Genomic DNA, 25,667 nt, shown 5'->3' with positions numbered 1-25,667 from the left:
AGCCTTAATGATCAGGCACCTTCATATCTTAATGAGCTTGTGGTACCATATCATCCAACTAGAACACTGCGCTCCCAGAATGCAGGGGTACTTGTGGTTCCTATAGTCTCCAAAAGTAGAATGGGAGCCAGAGCCATCAGCTAACAAGCTGCTCACTGTTGGAACCAGCTTCCAGGTTTACTCTGGGAAGCAGACACTCGCTTCACATTTAAGAGTAGGCTTAAGACCTTCCTCTTTGGGAATGCTCATAATTAGGGATGGCTCAGGTTTGCCTTGCACCAGAACCTAGTTATGCTATAGGCCTGGACTATATACTATACACTGAGATCCTCTCTCCTCCTCTCCCTCTCCATCTATATACATCCATGTCCCACTAATGCATGTTACGAAATTGACTTTTTCCTTTGAGTCTTTTTGCTTTCTTACATTGCAGGTTTCCATGAATCTTGGTTATACCTGGACGGGGGTTTTGGTATGCATTTCCCCAGTTATTTTAACTCAAACAACGATCTTTTTCCTAAACTTTACCAAGTAGTTCCTTTTCAGGAGCATACTTTTCAATTGGCTTACTACTGAAACATCTTTCCATGCTTTATTGTTCTGGAAGGCCTGGTATTGAGAGTAGAGCAGATTTTGAGATTGTTGTAAAAAATTTCAACCAATTCCTAAAAATTGTTAGTATTATTAAATGTCTTGGATGCCATCCTAACTGTAACTGTATATAAGTAATGGGGTCAAGGAGAATTCAGAAGATCCTGATGAATGGTTGTTTAATTTGATATTGAAAAGTGCTCTAAATCTTTATTATTGTTGTTACTATTATTATTATTATGTATTGGACATCTTGTTCATGTACACTCAGGTGGAGACAGTATACACTATATTGTGAATTAATTCACACCCGTTATATTTTAATGGTATAGTTCCACATACAACTAGTTATTATCATGTGTTTTGTGCAACTGTCAGTGTTGTAATGGGATTTGTCCTGAAAACTACATTGTTTGTATTCTCAAAGTGGATGTTGATAGGTTACATTTACAGTTTACCCTTTAATCAGCTACCTCACTCTGCTTGTGAATGGCAATCGGCTGTGGTATGTAAAGTCCTGCCTGCATTGACCTTGAACATTTGTAGGTGTTAGACACAAAATTATCATCCTTATCTACAGTTGTCTACTCCACAAGAGATAAGAAACTAACTGTGTGTGTGTGTGTGTGTGTGTGTGTGTGTGTGTGTGTGTGTGTGTGTGTGTGTGTGTGTGTGTGTGTGTGTGTGTGTGTGTGTGTGTTGTAAGTAAGTAAAAGGGGGCGGGGGGGAGCAGAAGAGAAAGTATAGTTCAGTTTGTCAGGTAGGGATAAGAGAATGGCTTTCTTTCATAAAATCACTGCTTTCTCATAAAATCCAGAATACCTTTGGAAAACAATATAAAACAAAAAACTCCTGCACACTGTCTACTTTACTTGCATTCAGAGATATTTAGACACAACGTTTAGGTACACAGACCTTCATCAGGTTACTTTACAAGACAATGAGAGAGCATGTCTTAAATAGGTTGGTAGACCCACGTAGAATTATCAGGTCACACTACACAATGATTTAATGTTTCAGAGTCTGTCCTTAAACAAGATAAGAGAAGAAATGGTATTAGGGAAAAACATATGTAAAAAGGGTCTCAAGAAGCTTATGAGGACAAAATAAGTCATAAAAAGATTGCATGATAAAATACTAATGTAATCCATTTGGGATGAGAACAAAACAAGCAGAGAACATCTCATAACATTACATTGAGACGTAGCTCTTCATCGTTGGGAGACAAGGTCGTGTAGAGTGAAGAACCAAAAAGCTTCACCTTGCTTTAACAGCAAGTCAAGATCACCACCTCTAGGTGGTAGACAGAATTGTCCAATGCCACACAAAAGTATGTATATTCTTTCATGCTGATGTTGTAGGCCTTTGGTGCCATGATGTGATGGTAATGATTCTTGATTTATAAAGTGATCAAATGTGTAGTGTGACCTGATTGGTCTAAGTGGGTCTACTAACCTATTGAAGACATGCTCTCCTACTGTTTTGTGAAGTAACCTGATGAAGGTCTGTATACCGAAAAGTGGTAAATATCTCTGAATGCCAGTGAAGTAGACAGTGTGCTGGAGTTCTTTGTTCAATAAACCCACTTTTAAATGTGAAGAACATAAAAGATAAAAATATATATAAAAGGAACATGCGTCAATAAATAAGTGCTAGGTGAAAAACATCCAAATGTTAATAATAATAAGTGCTCTAAAGGTAACTCAAACACAAACAAGCAAAACACAACAAATTAAATAAATATATCTACAAATGTTCAAGTCAGGATGGAGGGAATATCTCCTCTAGCTGGACCTTTTTGGTTACGTAAGGTAAGGAAACGGTCGTTTCCAGGGAATTGGCACAGGTCAAGCACAGGTCATTTGTCATTCTAAAATTCACAACCTTATTAAAAAAACATCAATAATACCCACTCAAAAAAGAAGAAGAGTGGAGCATTACAGGTAATCGTAGATCCAAATAAATAAAAAACCAATGAGAGGGGGAATGGTTATGAGACTGAGGCGGAAACCCCAACACAAACCTCAACGGTCTTGTGTTGCAGTTCTGTCTACCGTGTGCAGGAGAACATTTGTAAAAAACGTGAGGTATTATTTAATTTTATTTGGCAGGTTTCCTAGTGGAGTTTAAACTCCAGTTGAGTAAAAGCTTTTAATACGTCTTTCCTTTATGCAGTAGGGAATAGACGTTGGTATACACAGAGTAGTAAATTGATCAGTTTTAAAACATAAAACGTGCTTAACACATAAATTAATGCTGAAGAGGTAAGGAGCATATGCATCTCTCACTCTTTAAGAAACGCAAGTAAAAACCTTTCAAATTTGTAAAAATGATATTCACAGGGTGAATAGTCCCCATCGGTGACCTGTGATCACTTTACCATTAATTAGTTGGTCAGATTGGGTCAACAGCGTAATCCGTTTCCAGCCTTAAGGGTACTCTAGGTGCTTCCTAAGGGAGTCCGTAAACCTCAATAGTGTGAACCACATATTTATTCTCCATCAGCTGCCAAACTGGTTAGACAATTTCTAAAAAGTTAAAGGAACAACTGAGATCTTATTAGATCATAGGCTCGTTGCAGTCTGTCTAATAAGTCAAAGGGGTACATAAAACTAAAATAATAAATGAACAAAACATCTTTATTTCTGCAAAAGTGACTACTGCAGCTGAGTTTATAGAAATGTTGGGTTCAGAACTTGTCTGAATGGTAGCCTCTGCTTCCTAAACATACACGTGTTTCCTGCTGCAGCATAATAAATGTTAATTTGGCATCATACTTCTCCCTAGCGGACTTCTCACGGCTTTCCATCTCTTCAGTGATTCATGAAGAATCAATGGAATTTTGAAGTTTATTCTGTGAGAAATAAGTAGCAAATAATGGGCCTCTCGCTTGCCTCACTTATAATGTTTATTCTAATTATTGCTAATATTATTATTATAACTATTATAAAATGAACATTTTATGATAACGGTCACTTTATTGTTTTTTTAATTATTATTAGGATCTTGCTGTTGAAGCACATATTTATTTATTACAACTGCAACAATTCCACTACATCTTTTGTCTTTCTGCCACACATCTCAGAGACTACTGAGATGTATACTCACGTGGTCACGAGGTCAAATCATCCAACGTCATAATGTCTCTTTTTCATTGCTACGCAGATGACACAAAGATATACCTTCCACTGAAACCCGACGACCCAAGAAGCCTAGCTGCTATTTTAGACTGTCTTAAGGATATCAACTGTTGGATGGCTCAAAACTTTCTTCAACTCAATAATTAAAAATCTGATATCATTTTATTTAGTCCCCCAAACCCCATCACTCCTTTTGTAAATGCACTTGGTCCTCTGTCTTTAAATATAAAATCCACTGCAAGGAACTTAGGAGTTCTATTTGATTATATATATATATGTATATATATATATATATATATATATATATATATATTAGATCACTTTCAGACCCCACATCACAAAGATAGTCCAGTCCTGTTTCCTTCAAATTAGAACCATCTCCAAAATAAAACCTATCCTCACTCCCCCAGACCTGGAATAAATCATTCATGCATTTGTCTTTTCAAGACTGGACTACTGTAACTTCCTCCTCTCTGGCATTAACCACAAGTCACTCTCTCGCCACCAACTGGTTCAGAACTCGGCAGCCGTTTGGCTTCTTACTGGTTGTAACAGACGACATCACATCACCCCAATCCTGGCTTCTCTTCACTGGCTCCCTGTTCGTTTTAGAATTAATTTTAAGATTTTACTGATCACTTTTAAAGCACGTCTGGGTCTGGCCCCGACATACATAGGAGAAATGTTGACCCCGTATGAGGGGTGGGGCCCTTCTGGCTGTTCCGAAGTCGAAACTGAAAACGAAAGGCGACCGTGCTTTCGCCATAAGGGCCCCTCGGCTTTGGAACGACCTGCCGGAGGAGATAAGGCTTGCAGAATCAGTAATCTCTTTTAAATCACTTCTTAAGACACATTTTTACAGAATGGCTTCAATGTTTCCTTTTAATTGGTTTTAGTATTTTATCTTATATTCATTTACTATTTTATGTTTACCTATTTTATTTATTTTGTTCGTTTATTTGATTGTCACTTGTTATTTCATTTTGTTTCTTAGTTTAGTTTTATCCTAACGATTGTTCTTACTGTTTCTTCAATTGCACTGTTTTGCTGCCTTGTCTGCCGAAGCACTTTGTAAACCTTGTTTTTAAAAGGTGCTATATAAATAAAGTTATTATTATTATTATTATTTATTATTATTATTATTATACTGCTGCCTCTTATACAGACATGCACACACACACCCTATGTAACCCAATCTTATTGTAATCTAAACTAAACCCAGACTCTTATCATTTCATTAACTACGTCCTCGTCACTGCTTTATGTTATTGTCTGTACGTCTGTCTTTACCTCTGTCTTTCATGTTTATGTCACAATATGTATTTTTTTTGTCACATTGTTTCACCAATAAGAAAACAGGATCAGTTCCATCCTCTAGTCAATGTCAACATGTCCAAGGCACTTAACCCCAAATTGCTCCCGTACGCTGTTCGTACGGTGTATGAATGGATATTAATGGTTAGTTAGTCCTGATGTGCAGGTGGCATCTTGCATGGCAGCCTATGTTGTTTGATTGTGTGTGTGAGCATGTGTGTATAATGGCTTGTGTTGTAGAGTGCTTTGAATGGTTGCTAAGACTAGAAAAGTAATATACTGTAAATGCAGTCCATATACCATATACCACTGAACTAATAAAGTTGCCACTATTCAAATAGAGCGTTATCAGATTTTACGTTCTTGTAAAGCAAGATACATGTCCATAGAAAGCAGAGAAAACCACCTATAATTTGGGTGAAAGCAGTCACTTCAAAAAGCTAATTTAAATATTACTATTATATAAAAAGTTACATTGCCCACATTGACAATGTTCTTGTTGTCTTGGTGCAGTAGACTTTCAGCCAGATATGAATCTGGAGTAAGTGGCTGAACTTAACATCACAAAAGCAAGGAGGGGGGAGAGGTTCCGAGACGATGTATGGTTTACCTGCAGCTTGCATCACATACATGAGGCAAAGGAAGTCATCTTCCTCAGACTGTTGTGAATTAATGTCGTTGAATCCTACACGTGCAAAGACTGTGGAGATGGAGGGGTGATCCTGCATGCATTTTGTAACAGCACTGGTAATGTCCCGTACTCTGGTTCTTGGGAAGCAGATCTTTTTTGTTAAAGGAAGAGAGAAACAAGCAACAATGGGAGTGATATTTAATAGTTATTAATTAATTAATTTCAAAATATGTTACAATAATTAATTGAAGTTTCTTAATTTCGGGAGCAGGCCCACTCCTAACCCGTGCCTCTTCCGCTTATCCATAAATAACTGCCTAATCTGCTCCTTCTGTTCTGCTCTCGTTTTCAGTGCCAGCTTTCGATCATTTCCAAACCATCAAATATAACTAACACTCATGACAGCATAGTGTGGAAATTTGACTCAGAGAAAGGAGCTACGTAACTTAAACAGGCCCTATTATGCTATTTCCAGGTGCATATTTTTATCTCAAGTTACAGTTACGACATGTTTACATGCATTTATGCTCACAATCGTCCTTGTTTCTCTCATCCTGGCTGTCCTGCAGCACCTCTTCTCAGCCTCTCTCTGAAATGTTCTGTTGTAGCGCTTGCTCCTCCTTCCAGAAAGCAAAGTCTGCCCTGATTGGTCAGCTAGCCCGCTCTGTTGTGATTTGTCAACGTTTCACATCTCAAAAAACTCTTCCTCCGGAGCTTCAGCTCTGTCTCTCTTTTTTGTTGTTTGAGGGCCAAACTAGCCAGAAGGAGTTTTACGTCACTTCCGTAACATTGTGACCTCATAAAGTTACGGAAGTGAAGGAGAGAATTCAATGGAGCTGTTTCAGGCAGCTCAGGAGCAGTGATTCTGAGGGGGGTAACTCCTTTTAGGCGTGGACTTCAGGTTTTACACTCTACGGACCTTTTACATGTATACAAATGTATATAACACACTAAAGAAAAGGGAAAAATTGGAAAAGCATAATGGGCCACTTTAGGTAGATTCAAAATATATATTTAAACTAAAAGGAGTAACTGAAGCATGGGGACTTATGGGGATTATTTATCTCTTGTATTTTTTGTTATATGAATTGAGAATGGCTGAAATAGATTAACTGAAGTAAAACTAGGTGAGCTAAACCAGCTAACCAGAGGAATGTCACCAGTTACCAGGAAGGAAGACAAAACTTAGAGTTTAATCCCTCAAAATTCTATTGTGTTTCTTTTTCCTACTTACTATTTGATAGCTTGAGTGGAAACCTTTCAAATTCAAAAAGTAGTTAATTTGATTTATTGGCACAGACTTTTTTTGCACCACAATAACTGCTTCAAGCAAAGCCTGAGACACTAGTCCCAAAGTCGAAGTGCACAGCACCAACTGTGTCCTGCATTAAAGGCCATTTAACCTTAAACAATACTTCATCATGTAGCTCCTTAGGGTTGTCAAATATAACAAAGGCCCACATTCCCCAATTCTACAAATCTGCATACATAATAAAGGGTAATATATTCATAATCATCACAACCTTTATTTTAAAAATAATCTCTGCAGCAATTACAAAGACATAATATTTCATATTACATTTTTTCTTTATTTTGAATAAGCCGGTGATTAGATAATACATTTCTAAAACAAAACTAGTTGATACGGTCACACATAATCCATGAACATAATTGTAACAGAAGAGTTTAAAACAAACAGAGCAGCATTTGTATTGTACATTAGATACAAATATTCTCAATGCATAAATTTGCTGGTGCAGATAGGAGAAAAATGTTTTAACATAGCTATAAGCACAAACCAAACAATATACCTCTTATATCATTCCCTTATGAATGACTTTCCTTAATAACTTTTTTGGCTGCAAACATTAAAAACCTTGACTCTTTAGACCTTCTGGGAACAGACCTTTCTCTCATGGGGCCACTCAGCCTCTGGGTAGAAGAAATCAAGGCTCATTCTTGTTACACAAACGGCTTGATGGCTGCTGCCATCCCTCGCAGGGTTATGCAGCTTCCATCTAGGTCTGCAAAACAGGGTCCCGCTTGTATGAGTCAGCAGGCCCCTCCAAAGCAGGGGCTCCAAAGGCGTGGAGAGGTGAAATTGCTGAAAACCACGTCAAATGGGGTGAAATAGGAACCAGCCTCACACCCTTCTACCTGAACCCTTTGAGAAGGCAATGTGTCACAATGTGCCTACTCTCAGGAATGAAGGGGCTGCAGGTGTCCTCTACCACCTGGCGATGGAGTCTCCCCTCCCCTTGGTTTGGACCTCTTGACATGATATCTGCTGCCGTTTACAATGGCTCCGGCACATGTACAGCTCTGAGTCAGCAGAGGAGGGCGAGCAAACAGCCACAGTATGCTGGTTTGCATATGATGGGAAGCCTAGCTCTCAGTTTTGGCAGCAACTGTCAGAGTGTAGGGTGAACAACTCATAAACAGATACCTTTGCGAACTGGCCACGTCCGGTGACCCCATAGCCATTGTGGACTGCGACCCAGTTAACCAGGGATGTGTCTCTGTTGACCAGCTGGCAAAAACCACCGGTCCGAGAGCACTCCCCTTTACAACATTGGCGGACTCTAAAGTGAATATCTTGATCTGGTGGGACCACTTTGGACAAAGGTCCAATCTCAGCAGGAACCTTTGGACAGGTCAAATGTACAGGAAGGGAGGGCACTGCCTGTACTGTGGCTGCCATAAAGCCCATGAGACAAAGGTCAACTCCCTAGTTGACCCAATACTGCAGCTGACTCGCCTGCTGTATTGCTGTTATGTTTAAAGGCTACTAGATAATTGAGAAACTTGACCTTCTGGTTGAAGGTCTTGGGAGCCAGTGATATGTCAAAGTCACGCCAACCCTGTTACAGGAGGTCTGCAATCAAATTTTAATCCATAGCCATGGATCATGGTGAACACAAGACACAGGTTCAAAACCTTCCAGCGCCCGACGGGACAGGTAATGAAGGGAGATAAAGGCTCGAGAACTCTGTGCATCTTAGCGAGTACAAACTCCATGAGAATTGAGCCGGAGAGAAAAACCAGCAGAGAGACGGCTTGATAAATCTGGAGAAGTAACCAACAAGCAACCTGCTCTCTACCCTGCAGACCACTTGTGCAAAGCTACCAGTAATTGTATTGAATGCCACAACCCACAAAAGAATGTCCCTGCTGGTTACCGATATTTGACATGGCACTTTGAGTCTTACCACCTCAAGCTTACACCTTCATCCGAGGAAAAGGGATGCCAGCTCGATGGGAAAGTCAAATTATTGCAGGGAAATCATTCCCATGTACCTAGGAAGTATGTAACTAAGTGGAGAGAAATATTTTATAATTGTTATGTTTATTATCATTTGAGGCCCTTTGATCCAACATTTCTTTGTATTGTTTTGTCTGATACATTTGATTTCTATTGACCTACAGAACATGTATATAACTGTTCATACTCAGTGTTCCTTGCTGATCCATTAATATTTACTAATAAAGTTAAGATATTTTTGTCAAAAACATATAGTATATTAAGGTTCCAATAATAAAGTGCCGTTGCAGTTTAGAATCATTAGGCTTTTGTCCCGGAAGATCCTCTAGACCAAAACTTGCAAACAAAATTTACACTGCATAGATGTAAGTGTGTAGTCTTCTTTATCAGCTTGTATTTTTTGATATTTCCAGCACCTTAGTTGAAATATAGCCGGGTGAAGCGGTGGTCATCCTTCATGCTGCCAGTGTAAAGAAATAAGAGTTATATCGTGACATCTATTGCATTCTGTCCATCCTGGGAGAAGGATTCCTCCTTTCATAGGTTTCTTCCTTTTTTCTCCCTGTTAAAGGTTTTTCCTGTGCCGATGTGAGAGTTCCCGGACAGAGGATGTCGCATGTGTACAAAATGTAAAGCCCTCTGAGGCAAATTTGTAATGTGTGATTTTGGGCTATACAAAATAAATTGTATTGAATTGAATTGAGTTTATTTACTTTGAGTTACACTACAAAACTCTTGATTATCCCTGTAGTTACTTTTTTAGAAAAATAACTAAAACATTTGTCAAGCTTGATAAAACGTTTGAGGCCTAGACAACCACAGCATGGTGGTAGTCCGCTTTACGTCTTCATCATCATTTGACTCGAACTGTGACGTCAGTGAATGGCAGCAGGCCTGGTGCTGAACAGACTGAGGCTGAAAGGACTGGGGAGAGGGTAAGAAAGAGAAGAATTTGCTTTATAATTCTTTTATTTCATTGATTCATGCTATCTCTCCTATGTATATTTATCTTGAGGCTGACTTGGAAAGTAATACAAATGTCTGCACAATAGTGTTGTCACAGTCGGTTACCTGTTTCGGCTTATTTTGCTTTTTAGTGCTGTATAGTTTTCATCCACTGCACTCAACATGCAATTTAAATGGTACATGAACATGGACACTCACCTCTTGATCTGCGTGGCGAGGGAGGACGAGCTTCGTACCAGCTTCTTAGAAGAGGAGGAATAGGAGGGGAAGGAGATGGGGCCTTTAGGGGCCTTCGGGGGGGGAAGAATGGAGCAGTGAGAGGCCTTGGACAGGTTTAACCTGAATAAGAAACACGAAGGACAGACAACTGATTAGAACATATGTATGTTTTTGATCATTTCCAAACCATCAAATATAACTAACACTCATGACAGCATAGTGTGGAAATTTGATCGAAAATATAAACAAACAGGAATTAAACAATACATGCATGATTAGTAAATATTGTAGTAAACATTATGGGGACTTATTGGGAAAAAGCCACAGTAAAGCTAGAGAAAGAGCTTTCCTACAAAATAAGATATAACTTACGTTACGTAATTTAACTCTACTACCGCACAAAAGGAATCAATCTTGTGCCGCCTACTTCTGTTTATGAAGAATATGAAAAAATTATTGCTTCAAAATGCAACACTTTTGTTACAATTAGAACAAGAGAGAAATTCTGGCCCTAATTTTGTAAATTCGTAAGTAACCCTATGCACTCTCAGACAACACTGGGCATGCGCATGCCGGTTTAAACAGAGAGCATATTGTCTACTCTGCAGTTGGTTGTTAAGTTACAGAAAATACATGAGAGTATTACTGTATTTCCTATATAAAAGGTCTTGTTTGATATTTAGGATCTTTTTTTCTTTTTATCTTTTTCCCCACACACAAACTCAGTCTAAATGCATAATGATATTATAGTGGCAAATAACAAGTTTTATTGTTTCAAAGTTAGTAACAAGGCTGCTAAGTTTATCTGTTTACAAATAAACTATTGGCACTGTATGTTGATGAAAACCTCCCACTCCCACTTCCATCTGGATCCATCCCAGTTTGTTGTGAAGCACCAAGCCAGATATTTTTCTTTTGGTGGGACAAATCGGAACAGAAAGCCCCTGTAGCGATCTGCTCGGCCCTGGCTCATTCGGAGGTGGGTTGAGTGGTCCAGTATAAAACACTGACAGGGAACATTTTACTGCTCAATCAATACTTTTACTGAACTACTTTAACAAAATTTAGCTGATTGCATACTTCTACTTTTGTAAAATTTAGAATGAAGGACTTTTACTTTTAGTAGAGTAATTTCACATTGTGGCATTAGTGCTTTTACTGCAGAAAAGGATCGGAATACCTCTTCTTCTGCTGAAAGGACAGAATCTCTGATTGTATACATCAAAAGACGGACCAGAACAATTTATGGTGCTGTTAGATAGCTGCTAGACAACCGCGTTAATACATATTTTTTAAACTGCAGTGAAAATTTAGATTTTTTAATAGCTGAATGCCAACAAATATGGATTAAAGCATGTATTTCGCTGGACCAAAAAATATTATGAATCTAATCTAAATGTTCTTTCAATACACTTTTTGACTGAGGCCTGAGATAACTACAGAGAGCCGTTATTTTCCAATGGAGTCTTTTGATCACTTTTAAAGCACGTCTGGGTCTGGCCCCGACATACATAGGAGAAATGTTGACCCCGTATGAGCCAGCTCGCAGCCTTAGATCCTCAGGTGGGGCCCTTCTGGTTGTTCCAAAGTCGAAACTGAAAACCAAAGGCGACCGTGCTTTTGCCATAAGGGCGCCTCTGCTTTGGAATGACCTACCGGAGGAGATAAGGCTTGCAGAATCAGTAATCTCTTTTAAATCACTTCTTAAAACACATTTTTATAGATTGGCTTTTATGTGATGTCGTCGTTTTATTGGTTCATTTTCATTTGGTCTTGGTATTTTATCTTATATTTGTTTACTATATTTTACCATTATCACTTGATTTTATTTATTTTATTTATTTTATTTATTTTATTTATTTTATTTATTTTATTTATTTTATTTATTTTATTTATTTTATTTATTTATTTTATTATCACTTGTTATTTCATTTTGTTTCTTATGCACTGTCTTGCTGGCTGGTCTGTCAAAGCACTTTGTAAACCTTGTTTTTAAGTTATTATTATTATTATTATTTGAGTTTTGAGTTTTACTTGGTGTTCATGTGCACTAGAAAGAACAAAAGACTGCTCCCGGAGATCACACATTAAAAATGAAATTTAAAGACACAGCTTTGGACATGATTTGGATATTATTGGAGAACTACCCAATTGTTTCAAGCAGCGCCATTACAGCTCTGTGGTTTTATGCATTTGTGTGTCTTCTTCTCTCCATATATATATATATATATATATATATATATATATATATATATATATAGAGAGAGAGAGAGAGAGAGAGAGAGAGAGAGAGAGAGAGAGAGTTTTATTCTGAGGGGACATGAGATTTTGCATATCTTTAAGGGTGCCATGACTGAGAACATTTCGAGAAATGCTGGCATGGTCAATAAGGTCATTAGCAGTCATTCTTTTTAAAGGTCTCTGATTCTTCCCATCTAGGATAAAACGCAACCCCCAGTTGTTTTCAAACAATAGGGGCATCAGGGGCATTTGCAAACATTTCGATTTAAAAAAAAGCTGGAGTAGTGTTGGTACTAGGCGTAAACGTAGCGAAAGTTATGTGTTTTAAAACAGTTATATATGAAGCGGCCATTAGCACCCCTGAAGCTCACTAATTAGGGCCTTATATCTTGTTTGTTTAATCCATACAAACAAACAAGATATGACAGGTATCCCTGTTTCCAATCTGTGTGCTAGGCTAAGATAACAGTGTCTCTTATTGAGCTTATCCATATTGTATTTTTTTATTAGCACATTTAACTTCGACACAAGATCAAAACTTCGACACAAGATCTTTCTCAAAATGGCAAATTTACATTAACCATAACAACTGCATATCTTACCCAAACTATAACTGTAATGTTGAAAAAACAAATTATAACCAAGCTGTACCTTGAAGAGGAGGAGGTTGATCTAGGTGGTCGTTTCCCCTTCATTGCTCTCAGTTTGTCTCCCTGAGTGAGATCGCCCTCTACACTCTACACACATACAGTATAGAGGCGGAATGAGTTAGAGAGGTTTATCACTATGAAAAAGAACGTTTTTCACATTATCACGTAGTAAATAAACCACATTGTTTATTGATTTAATTACAACAATCCTCAATTTCAAGGTGCCAGAAATGTTGATACTCACCTCATCCAAGCTGTGTGATTTGTAAAGGGTGGTGTTGATCGATAAGTCGTCCATGCTGGAGAGTAGGTGGGACATAGCTTCCTGTTTCCCTCCCTCAGAGCCTGGGCTGTGATGCTGCTGCTGTTGACGATGTTGCTGTAGCTGCTGCCGTCGACTCAGTCTCTGCTGAATGAGCTTCTGTTTGGAGCGATGGACGTCACCCTGGACCCACAAACTGTGCTGTTTCCTACGAACACACAAGGAACAGACACCACTGTTCATTGGACAGTCAAGTTTTTGTTAATATTATTTCTGATTAAAAGTGTTTTTAGTAATGGAGCTGTGCTGACAAGCTATCAATCATCCTGCAGCTGTCAAAATATAATTCTGAATACCTACTAATCTGTTTTTTCTTCTGTGACAAGTTCACCTAGGTACCAAGTGAAAATACCATAGAGAAAGACTGACGCCTTGGGAGAATTTTACTTCTGAGGTTTAAGAAATAAAAGCTTTTAAAACTTTTTTTCACTAGGATGGAGATGTATAATGACCATGCCATGTACTCTCTCAAGTTCCCAGGAACTTAAACTGCTCAGTTGGTCAACCTCAGCACCATTGTTGTTTGGGTGTGTGTCTTCACGTGGCTCTGCCAAAACAGGGCTTGTCTATCTTACGATGAGGGTGGGAATAAGCAGCTCCTTGGCAGTGCCCCTTCTTCTACAGAGTGTTACACGGGTAGATAGTCCTTTTTTCAGTGCTAGTGTGTGGACAGAGGCCCAGATCCCCCATCATGTCCAGTGCCTTTCATCTTAACTTACCTTACCTTCAAACTATGGTAAATGTAGATTTAGCGCCATTTACAGTTAAATGATATGCTGCAGCCATTTGTCCTGCCAAGAAGGCTTTGGGCAGAGATTGCCTCATCAGAATGAGGCAGAAGAAGTGTTTAACAGACGCAGACACAGCAGCTATTCATTCATTACAGAGGACACTGCAAGGCATGGCTCTGTCAAAACAGGGTTTGTCTACTTGGTTGTGTGACACCATCACACAAGCCTACAGTGCAAAGAAAATGGAGCCTCCACAGGGCGTCTAGATGCACCCCACAAGAGCTTCATCCTCATCCATGGACCTCATGAGAGGGATGACATTGGCAGACATCTATGCAGCGGCATTCTGGGTTTCTCAATGCCTTTTCATCCCTTTCTATCTGTGAGATGTATCTGAGCCCTCCCTGACTCATTCATTGCTAAATGTGCTAGACAGCAGATGAAGCACTGCCCAATCTGGCACTTTAGGCGCGTGTCCAGCGGTGCACCTCTAATCTGATCATCACAGATTAGTGGGCTGCATGGGCTTCATTATGGTACATAATCGACGCCCACTCTTTTGCAGCAACAGTACTTTTTTATTTTCACACAGGGCTGACATGATGTTAACCTCCTTGCCTAATTATGCATGGCACTAACTGTTTGTGAACTGGTTTATGTTGTCTGCTTGTGGACCTTGGTGTCACAGTGGGGGAACATTAGCTTTTCACTTAACACATAAGCGGAAGCTGTTAGAGGGCATATCCTATATGATAAAGTAACTCAAGATTGTTGTCCCCTCTGGCTCCACCTACAACAGCTGAAGGAATGATGGTTTAATTTGGGAGCAGAACTATGGTCGCACCATTGATTAATGTTGCAAACCTAAGAAGATTAACCTTAGCATAACAATCCCCCATTTTAGCAGACATTATATTACATTTGGAATCAATACTTCATATTTAGATACATTTATTATTGATTTGGGTAATTGAAAACACATATCATACAGTATAAAAATTCCTCTTTCAACCTCAGACTGTAGCAGAGGCTGACAGGACTTAATTTTTAATGTATACTATCATAGAGTAAAAATTAAGATCTGTAAAAAAGTATGAAATTACGAAATTCCAGGACAATCAATCCAGCTGCTGTCAATGCACTGAACTATTCAAAATGACTAGTCCAGAATTTTCAAAGTTTATCCTCACAGCCATCTCACCAAAGGGAAAACAAGCAATGGTCGTTTATATCGTGGAACCACAACTGAGACTGAACTCACTCCTCTAAGAAGTTTTGCTGGGGGCCGATGATGGAACCAGGCCGGCAAATTCTGATCCATGCAATGGCCTCAGCTGCAGTGAATCGGAAGTGCTTCATCAGGTAGCAGCCAATCAGAGTGCCTGTACGGCCCAGGCCAGCTGTGATTGGATGAAATATTTAAAAGGAGTTTGGAACAAATGAAGAAAATGTTTAACACCTTGACTTACAACACACTTGTCTACATAAATAGTATTATTTTCTGCTTTAATGCTGGATGAAATGTCTTCTGCTGTGAAAAAAACCAGACATTTTCTCTTACCTTTACAGTGCACAGCCACAGCTCCTTCAGTACTTTCACATATGTGCAGGAAGCGCCTGACAATCAGGTCAGAGGGCGTGGTCCCATCGAGGAAGAAGAGGTCATGGTGGTCAAATCCTGCATGCTCAAACCGCCTACTGTCATACAACTTCCTGTTTAAACGGACCACAGCTGTGACGTCATTTTGCCGAAAGTAATCAAAATACGCCTCCGGGGCGTGGAGAGGATAGCCTGGAAAAAAAACAGTAGTATTTCTTAGAACTATGTAATAGCACCTTTAAGTAATATCATGAGACATTTATAATACTCTGTACCTGACTAATATAACAACCAATAATTTAATAATGGTGAAATGTGGACTTTGCAACCCTGATCAAAATAGACCAATGATATTCTAATGCAGATTTCAAACAATTAATTCAATTAAATACAACTGTATTTTTCTGGGGGCCTTACAAATGAACGGTCACTTCAGTCTGACTTACCACTCTCGATCTTACTTTGAGGGTGAGGACTGCTGAATGCCAGAACTTTTCCTGGAATGATCCAGTTCATATCCCCGTTTTCTACTCGCTAAGACACAGACAGAGAAGAAGGAGATGCAGTGGTTGACTGAGGTACTTCAACTATGTGTAACATAACAGGTAATGAAACAAATGTTTGACTTTGCTCAGGAGGATAATGCACTGGTAACTGTCCTTCACTCTTAAATACAGCGCTGCCAGAAATGTTTGAAGTTTGTCTGTGCTAGAAGAAACAGTACTCTCTTGCTTTTCATGGTTCAGTATAGTAAATCCAGCAGATTACCCTTCAGATCCTTCCTCAGGGCTTTCAGTGTAAAGACGACTTATTTTTATATTATCACTATTTGTATACAGTTTATTTTTTATGAATGTAAGTAAGTACATTTACCCAGGTGCATTACTTAAGTACAAATGTATGCTACTTGAATGTTACTTAAGTATTTCCAGTTCATGCTACTTTATGCTACATTTCAGAGGGAAATATAACTAATATGACTTTTAACTCCACTATGTTTCCCTTTAAGATTTATATATATATTTATATATGTGAAGTAGTTGCACCTTGTCCATCGACAACTTCATAGTACCACTTACATATTACTTTAAAAGATTGATACTAATGATGCCATCCTTAATAATGAATATCATTTTGAAGACAGGATTATTACTTGGAAATGGGGTATTCTATATAGCGTGATACTGCTATTTTATTTAGTAAAAGTCAATTATTTGAATACTTCTTCCCCCCTTGATTTCGCAAAAAACGGCACCACAGTTACAAGGTGGAGTGGCAGAAAGATGAGAAGTGGCAGAAAGATAGAAAAAAAAACAGATAAAGGAATAAAACATTGAAATAGGAAGGTAATAGAAAGATATAGAATAGAATGGAATAGAATGGAATATAAATTGAAAAGTATAAGTCCAGCAATTTCACACATAAAGGTCAGTCTACTTGTCATGAAGATTACTAATCAGCTTGAGAAACCGTTGTATAATGTTCTGTGTGGCCTTAGTGACGTCTTAGTGATGTCTGTCCAGTCCCAAAGCAGGTTGGTTGTGTCTGTCTTTCTAGATCCTACCAAACTAAGTTCTTTTCTCTGACCTCTATGTAGATCACTGAGCAGGAGACGTTATATCCGCCCTGGGCTGCATCCACACTGTCTCAACACATTCAATGCTCCATGTCTTTTACATAAATATGGAGTCTTTTATGGTTACATGGAATGAATGTATCCATAATTTATCATTTATATTAATCTAAGTTGGTCTGTGTGAGTTGATGATAGTTAGTATCTGTGTGCCCTCACCTCATAATGTTCATATTCCTCCAGATCAAACCTTTCAAAGTCAAAGAAACCATGCTGTAATGCCTGGAGGAGAGACATAGGGGTCAGTTGAACTTCAGTGAGAACAGAAATCAATAGTTAGGTCACTCAAATATGATGTAACAAGAAAGGTTTAGAAATATTTCCTCAGGTGATGACTGGATAAACTTATGCTGACACACCTTTGACTAATATCTGATAACGGGTCTGTGTGTATGTGGAGTAAAGTGAGGGCTCTCTAAATTTACTAACTTAAACCACTGAGGTTTAGTGTTGTTGTGGTTGTTTACCTTCCGTATTCCTTGGAAGCAATCAAGGAGAGTTAGGTTAAAGAAGCACTCTCCCACTGCTGCATCCCTGCAGGACACACATGCACATGTGAACACAACAAGGTCAGTTTACTAGTGGTGGTTGCTTTTGTAAAAACTGATATTGATCATGTTCATCGTGCTGTTGTGTTAGAAATATTATTTATACTCTTTGCATTTGTATTTAAGTGCAATGTGGATAAATGTAGTCGTAGCAGTTTATTATAATATTTTAAAGTACAAAAAAAGTTGCAATTATAGACAGTGAATAAGGAGTGGAAGTAAATACCATAGTGGCTCTTTGCAACCACAAACTACACGAAAGGTTAGGGCTTAGTACAACCCAACGCTGAATAAGACATTACTAGGCACTCTAGATTTTACTTTAATAATTCATTTTCATGAACCGAAAACACACTTTGAAAGAGTTGACGCACACCTTGCTTAGTTGTCAATTTTACTCTACATGGGACTATAATAAATAAAAAAAAAATGCAAATTACGCTGTATTGAAGAAAACTTGAAACTAGTGATGGAGAGCATAAACTCGGGTTGACAATGTTTACTAAGGTATTAAATCAAGTTAGAAGTAGTAACTTTCTCATAGACTTCTATACAATTGGACTTCTTTTTGCAACAAGAGGAGTTGCTCCCTCACGGCCATTATAAAGAATGTAAGTTTAAGGCACTAGAATGAGAATTTCATTTAATTTCATCTGGATTTTCCACTCGTATTTTGCAAATGACCAAAATATCAAATCATTTTCATGTCAGTGAGTTTGAGCAGCAGAATATTTGCAAAAACCCTACATATACATGATAGTTTGCACAACACAAATATATGTGTACCGTATTTTCCGCACTATAAGGCGCACTTAAAAACCTTTAATTTTCTCAAAACACGACAGTGCGCCTTATAATCCGGAGCGCTTTATATATGGATTAATTCTGGTTGTGTTTACTGACCTCGAAGCGGTTTTGTGTGGTACACGGCGCTCTGTCATGTTTTAGTACGACTTTGGTAAACTACAAAGCCGCACCGCAGCAGCATTACGGCTACCATAGTCAGGAGCGTCGCGGAGTAATACATACTGTGCTTCACCATAATATTACAGTGTGTGTGTATAAGGACCCCAAAATGGCACCTGTCAAGAGACACGCTTACGACGCGGACTTCAAACTCAAGGCTATCAGTCACGCAGTAGAACATGGGAATAGAGCAGCTGCGAGAGAATTCAACATTAATGAATCAATGGTACGGAAGTGGAGGAAGTTTGACTGACTGACTGTTTTGTTTCGCTTAATGCGCCTTATAGTCCGGTGCGCCTTATATATGAAAAAAGATCGAAAATAGACCATTCATTGACAGTGCGCCTTATAATCCAGTGCGCCCTATAGTGCGGAAAATACGGTATGTATTTTTAAATGTGACGTGAGTTGTGTGTATTCTGCTTATACAGTATTCAACTGTAACGTATATGAGACTCTATGGGATAACAGAAGTTGAATATGAGGTTTGCATTTTTGAAATGTGCTCATTTGCTTTCTTGCTGAGAGTGAAAGAAGAAAGATGATACTGCTCTCATATCTGTGTAAAGGTCCAGTGTGGAATATAGTATTCATAAATATGTTTTAATAAGTGCATAATACCCTGAAACTAAGAACCATTGTGTTTTTGTTATCTTAGAATAACCCTTCATATCTACATGTTGTCCATGTTGCACTGCCATGTTTCTACAGTTTTTACCACTAGATGCAACAAAATCCTACATTCTGCTCCTTTTAATAAGAAGAGACCCCCAGCAGCTGGACAGCATAGAGACTGAACAAAGGGGGAAACAACTAGCCTGGCTCTGATAAAATTCACTTGCCAGCCCCTCTAAAGCTCACTGCTTTAATTGTTATATCTTGTTTTATATGTACACAAACCGAGTGGGAGGGTCTCTGTCTCCTGCCTATAGGCTTGGGAAATGCACTCACACAGCCATTCCATCGGGTGTTTTTTCGGACAGGGCTTTGAGAGTCACACCCTGAAGCACACAAGCAGCTGTTAAGTGTGTCTGATGGGGGCTGTGATTTCAACATAACATGCAAATACACAAACTGTGCGAAGCAGATGTAACTTTGCCTCCAGGTACCTGGCATGGCGTGAAAGACTAAAAGTATGTAGCTGTAGAACCCTTGACCTGAAAGAACTCCTTAAGTTCTTTGGTTTGAGGATAGCCCTGCTACGGTCACCACAAAGAAGCAAGCAAATGGGCTACACCAACAATGCGGTTAGTTCACACACTCTCTAAGCTGAGTTCAGTTATAAATGTTACATAGTAATGGACTGTACTTGTATAGTGCCTTTTTAGTCTTCCAACCACTCACGGTGCTTTAACACTACATGGCATCATTCACCCATTCATACACCGATGGCAGGGGCTACAATGGAAGGTGACACCTGCCCATCAGGGCTAGCTAACCATTCCCACCCATTCACACACCGATGGCACTACTTCAGGAGCAATTTGGGGTTAAGTGTCTTGCCCAAGGACCCATGAGCCACAGACGCCCACCAGTGCAAGCAGCAAAGCTGTCTTGAATGATAACACCCTCAGAGACGAGGGCTCAGGTAGCTCCAAGAGACCCTTTACCAAGGACTGGAGTACTTTCCAACGCTAAGAGATGGAGCGGATTACTGGCGTTCGAGAGGGTGGTCAAAACCCTTGTGGTAGGAAGAAATGGCTGCTTCATTCACTTTAACAGTGGCATGAGACAGCCCTCTATCCACCAAACACTGCAAAAAAAGAGAATATAGACCTAACAGCACAGGGCAGGGGTTGTTGCCTGCAGTGGAGCCGTGCTAAGTCTTTCCTAAGTCCCTCTCAGGAGACAAGCCTATAGAGGATGGCCGGGAGTGGGTGATGTGCCTATTACACCCATCTCCTGAGACAGATCCCCCCCACACTGGAGGATGGTCCACAGCTAGGCTGCCATCCTCTGCATCATGTCTGTATAACACAGAGCGACCAACCTTCTCCAGGGAGGAGAGGGAGGAGGGCCAAGATGACAGCTAAGCTAACCCAGCTAGGACCTGAGGCTACTCCACTACCCAGCATGCTCCTGGCTGTCTGATAGACCTGGCTCCATCGTTCATCCTGGGTCAAGCTAGACTTGACGGGCGGACTTCAGGACAGAGAGCAGGACTCCAGTGGGACCAGAGGAGGTGGACTCTGTGTTTACATCGTGATGCTTGGTGCTCACACACAGTCAAAGTAGATGGACAATGTTTTCCTCATGTTGAATTTTTTATGTGAAGATGTCGGCTATATTCTCTGACCAGAGAATTGTTTTTGTTGCTGCTGTTTACATTCCTTATTATGCAAATTAAAAAATGCACTAGAGGAATGCACTACTGTTTTTAGCTTTGTTTGACATGTTTTTCTTGTGTTGCAAACGGACTACACATGCATTTCGTTGTGCATTCCTGTGTCGCATAATGACAATAAATGATCCTTGACCTGGGGCTACCAGAATGACAATTGTGTGTGTGTCTAGTCCTACCTGAACGGCAGGTAGCCTGTGTTGTTTCCTGAGATCAGGGTCCTGTAGGCTTCTTCTGGGCTTCTTTTCAAATAAATGACCTATAGGGAAGAGGTTTTACTGCTTTATTTATAATGGACATAAAGACAGACAGATAAAGTTCGAGGATGAGTAGAATGATAAATTAACAAATAAAGAGATATTTACAGCATAGGCACCGATGAGAAGAGCAGCATTTGCTCTCTTCTTCTGGTCAGAACTGGTATAGTGGACCAGTTTCTTTCTTGACATTGTAAAGGACTGAAGTGTCAAAAAAGCATAATATCAAATGAAAATCAGTAACAACAACACAAATGCACAAGTTTATATTGCCCAATGTCCACACAATATAGACAATGAATTTACATCACAGAGCTTTATGTCAACTTAAGCAAGGGGTTATTTGTCTGCGGCTGTTACAGGTCTGTGATGAGTTCTGCCCTCCATGTAAAGTGCAGAGCTCTGCCTCTGTTACCTTGAGCTTCATGTTGACTTTGCAGCAGTATCTGTACAGCATGGCCAGGTTGAGCGGCCCAAAGTCTGCATAGAAACTGCAACACAAAGAAACAGATGAATGTGTCATCCACCGTAAATCTGCCCTCAAATCAAACAAAATCAAGTAAAAAAGATTTATAATTTCATGTACGAAAGCCATGAAAGTTTTTTAAGTATAGACCCAAATTCCCCGATGTTCATTTGTGTAAAGGAAACTTATCAGACGTGGTTTAATGGGTATGTGTGTCTAAATTAAACTTCATCTAATGAAACTATTTTACTTTAAAGCTATTACTGCGCTCAGGCGTCATATAATGGTCTATTTTAATCATAGGAAGTCAAGTAATATGTAGAATGTACCAGTGACTAGACAGACTTTGTCTGAAATTTAAGAAATAGCAAATCATTTTTTGTTTTCTACATTTTAATGTCTCTCCAGGAAAAGGGTCAACAATAAAAGCAATCAGGGCACTGAGTTCCTTTGAATTATTTTGGAAAGATAAATTCATTTGGAGTGTTTGATATAACATTGGCGTCAGAATTTATAGCTGAACCACTATGTCACATTTTTTATTTGACCTTATCGACAGATAGTTCAAGGACTGGAAAGTTGCCTTTGTAATACCCCCTTTAAAAGGAGCCGAGCGAGCTGTCTTGCAGTAAACAACTAAAGATCAATCTATGAACTTTGTCTGGGCTGAGTTGCTTGAATCACTGGTCAATGAACAAATAAAAGAATACCTGGCCACCAACTCTATACTAAAAACATAGAATTTTGACTGCTGCCATGAAATTCATAAACGATATAACCAAAGCCCTAGATAACATGCATGAATCTCTCTAAGGCCTTTGCTACTAATGCAGACTAGGGTGGGCAATATATCGTTATATAATACTGAATCCGTAATATTAGACTAGTGGTGGGCTAAAATATATGATATCATAGTATTTTTAAAGGGGTTTGCATTGCTGGTATTATATCATATTACAAAATTATAGGTACAATATTGAATTAAGAATTTAAAAAGGGATACTTCCTACTTAAAAGGGAATTTTCACTCTATGGCAAATTGAACATATCTTAAGAAAGAAAACAATTCTTACAAATGGATGTATTTATCATCTCCAAATAAATTAGAAAATAAGCCCTATATATATGTATATAACATAGGTTAGTATGTGTTTTGAGAGGAGGAGCCTGCCCCACAATGTAAATGTAATGTGAGGCGTTCAGAGTAAGTAGAAACAGTCATGCTGTTGTCTTGAGTTGTAAGGGGACTGTATTGCTGAGCAACCTGGATGTCAGCAATTAAGAATATTTGGAAATAACGCTAATAATGTTTTTACATATGTTACCTGTTGTTTTATTATTAGCAGCGAGCTAATGGTGATTTGCCGCTGACCTGGGGCCTTTTCAGGGAGCTCCAAAAGCTGTGGAAAATCAGGGCTAGATCCTGAGGTCTGAACAAGGAATTACAAAGCTATTCTTGATCAAATTTTAACCTTTTTATATAATTTTAATGTTAAATTGTGGAAATTACAAAGTCCGTTCGCAGTTCAAAAATCAGAACTGAATTGAGATAGAAAGCTTTTAGATTTTCTGCAGCTACTACATGGAACCATCTCCAGACTGATCTTCAACTTGAAAACATAGTGAGCCAAAACGAGTCTTAAATGATGGGTGATATCTTGACCAAGACGTCTGTGTGCAAATGCTATATCTAATCATTTTAATGTTACTGAAACCTATGTGCTTTAATGTTACATGTTGAAACTCTGTAATGCCGGTATCTTGGCCAGGTCTCCGTTGTAAAGGAGATATTTGATCTCAATGGGACAAACCTGGTTAAGAAAAGATTAAATACAACAAATGTAATGTGTGACATGTGCCCTAAACGAGGGTGTGTGTGTATGTGCGTATGGGTGTGTTGTGACAGAAAAAATGTATAACCATAAGTTATTAAATATTAAATAATACGTTTAATCAAAAAAAATGTGTATAACTTTTTGTTGTTGTTTTCAAAGCAACACAAACGTTACAAAAACTTACACACAGAAATGTCAGGCATTAGTAATAGTTTGAGTCATTATACATCCTTTACTGTTTGATGCACTGCCTTGCAATGCATGGGGTTGAGGTGGAATGATCTCTGGAATTGACAGAGTCATTCTAATTTGATCCAGCAGCTCATCACAGAGGCTTACCTCTCATATATGAGCTCCTCATCCATGCTGAAGTAGTGTGTGTTGGCTGTATTCTTTGGTTTGACACCAAGAGTGGAAAAGTACAGCCGGTCTATAGTGTACAACAAACAGACAGACAGACAGACAGACAGACAGGAGGACAAGAAAACAGATAAAAACGGGTTATGATAGGTGTTGTGAGTTCAGGTGTAACACAGACAGTTTGGGTTTTATGTCAGGGACGCAGAATAGACCCAAGCTAGCCATGCTGTTCAGTAAGCCCAGTATCACATAGAGAGAGAGAGAGAAAAGATTTACAGTGAAACTTCTAATAGCACACAGAGATCAAACGGGGCATTTCCAAACTTCCTGTTCATTAAATCGGGGTGGAAGTGTGTTACTGCCACTACTTCTATGTGTCATATTGACCACTGGATGCAAGGATCTCTGCTATGGATCACAGCTTTAAGCCCGTACAGGGAAGAAAACAAAAGTGGGGCCATGTTTTGTAGTTCTGTTTCTGAAGAGCTGGGTACAGTTTGTCAAAATACTTAAGTTTTATACTTTTTGCACTGGGCAAATTTTTTTTATCATTACAGAGAAGCCTGTGTGACCAAGTCAGGAGTGTACAGATTGCCAAGGTCACATATGGGGCTAGGGACCCCAGGTCACAACCTGGCAAGTTCTTCTTATTAATGCCAACAGACCACATCCATGGAATCAGAGAGTTAGCTGAGGGCTTCAACTTGAGCCCGGTTAGTCAGAATATATTTGTAACAATTTCCACAAATCTACACCATTGAATGCAAATGTATCTATAAGCCAGACAGTTTGCAATGTACCCATGGATGTACAGACAATTCCACTGGGTCACTTTAAATGTGATGATTCTCAGGCAAGTTTTAAAGCCATAAGCAAGGTCTTTTTTAATATGATTCTAAGCCGATTTAAGGTTTTTCATAAAAAAATTTAAAAAAAAATGTGGTATCTAAATATAAAACATCATCAATGGAATGGAAGTCTCAATGTTCATGATGACTTAATTTGGTAACCTTAACCTCACCGGATGGATGTAGGTATATTACTGATATATGTCAACAACAAGGTTTACAGTTGATTATATGATTAGAGCTCATTATAAAATACCATTATTGATATGTAACTTACCTTTAATGAATTCTGAAGCACTGTACTGTTCATAATCTTCTGCCATTTTACTCTCTAACATGTGATTCCGTTAAAAATTCCGTTTTAGATGACTTTCATATGGTTGTCTCTTATAAGGACACTTGAGATGTGTCCGGAAAATCACCTCAGCCTACCAGGTTTGTCATTCAGCTTTGATGAGCATGTCACTACTTGGAGTTAATAACCCCCGACTCCAACTCAGATGATGTTTACTCTTCTACAGACAAACTGTTAAAACTACAACACATGTTCGAGATCCACACGCGCAAAAACTCTCCGAAGTCAAATAATCCCCCCCACCATTCATCTCGTCTCCCTCAGATGACTATTTACTGTCTGAACGGAATAGTTCCACTCAAATGATTGATCCGTGTCTTAATTAAAACGTTTCCCAGAATATTCCATCGAACAGTCGCAGATCTGAGGACACGCACCAAACCGCCCAGAG

At 38.9% G+C, this 25,667-nt stretch overlaps 1 protein-coding gene across 1 annotated transcript; it reads right to left on the bottom strand.

The window, feature by feature from the left end:
• Positions 1 to 9,671: 9,671 nt before the first annotated feature.
• Positions 9,672 to 25,359, bottom strand: LOC129088792 (dual specificity protein phosphatase CDC14AB-like). Its single transcript, XM_054596024.1, has 14 exons — positions 25,199 to 25,359; positions 24,053 to 24,143; positions 21,828 to 21,903; positions 21,521 to 21,613; positions 21,335 to 21,414; positions 17,768 to 17,834; positions 17,460 to 17,522; positions 16,114 to 16,201; positions 15,629 to 15,859; positions 15,329 to 15,467; positions 13,259 to 13,484; positions 13,016 to 13,101; positions 10,103 to 10,243; positions 9,672 to 9,862 (listed from the first exon to the last, which is right to left on the bottom strand). The coding sequence occupies exons 1-14, from the start codon at positions 25,257 to 25,259 to the stop codon at positions 9,814 to 9,816; spliced, it is 1,491 nt and encodes a 496-aa protein (XP_054451999.1). The 5' UTR covers positions 25,260 to 25,359; the 3' UTR covers positions 9,672 to 9,813.
• Between the last annotated feature and the right edge of the window lie 308 nt (positions 25,360 to 25,667).

The sequence above is a fragment of the Anoplopoma fimbria genome, chromosome 3, assembly GCF_027596085.1.
Source record: "Anoplopoma fimbria isolate UVic2021 breed Golden Eagle Sablefish chromosome 3, Afim_UVic_2022, whole genome shotgun sequence".
Lineage (NCBI taxonomy): Eukaryota > Metazoa > Chordata > Actinopteri > Perciformes > Anoplopomatidae > Anoplopoma > Anoplopoma fimbria.
Note: the sequence above shows the minus strand (reverse complement) of the source record. Positions and strands in the feature narration are given on the sequence as shown.

What these genes read in the sequence shown, in the direction of transcription:
- LOC129088792 (XM_054596024.1), bottom strand. Translation starts at nt 25,259, where the DNA reads ATGTTAGAGAGTAAAATGGCAGAAGATTATGAACAGTACAGTGCTTCA. An exon ending in AAGTCAACATGAAGCTCAAG is followed by an intron (nt 21,614 to 21,827) that starts GTAACAGAGGCA and finishes TTGACACTTCAG; the next exon opens with TCCTTTACAATGTCAAGAAA. An exon ending in TCAAAGTAAGATCGAGAGTG is followed by an intron (nt 15,860 to 16,113) that starts GTAAGTCAGACT and finishes TTTTTTTTCCAG; the next exon opens with GCTATCCTCTCCACGCCCCG.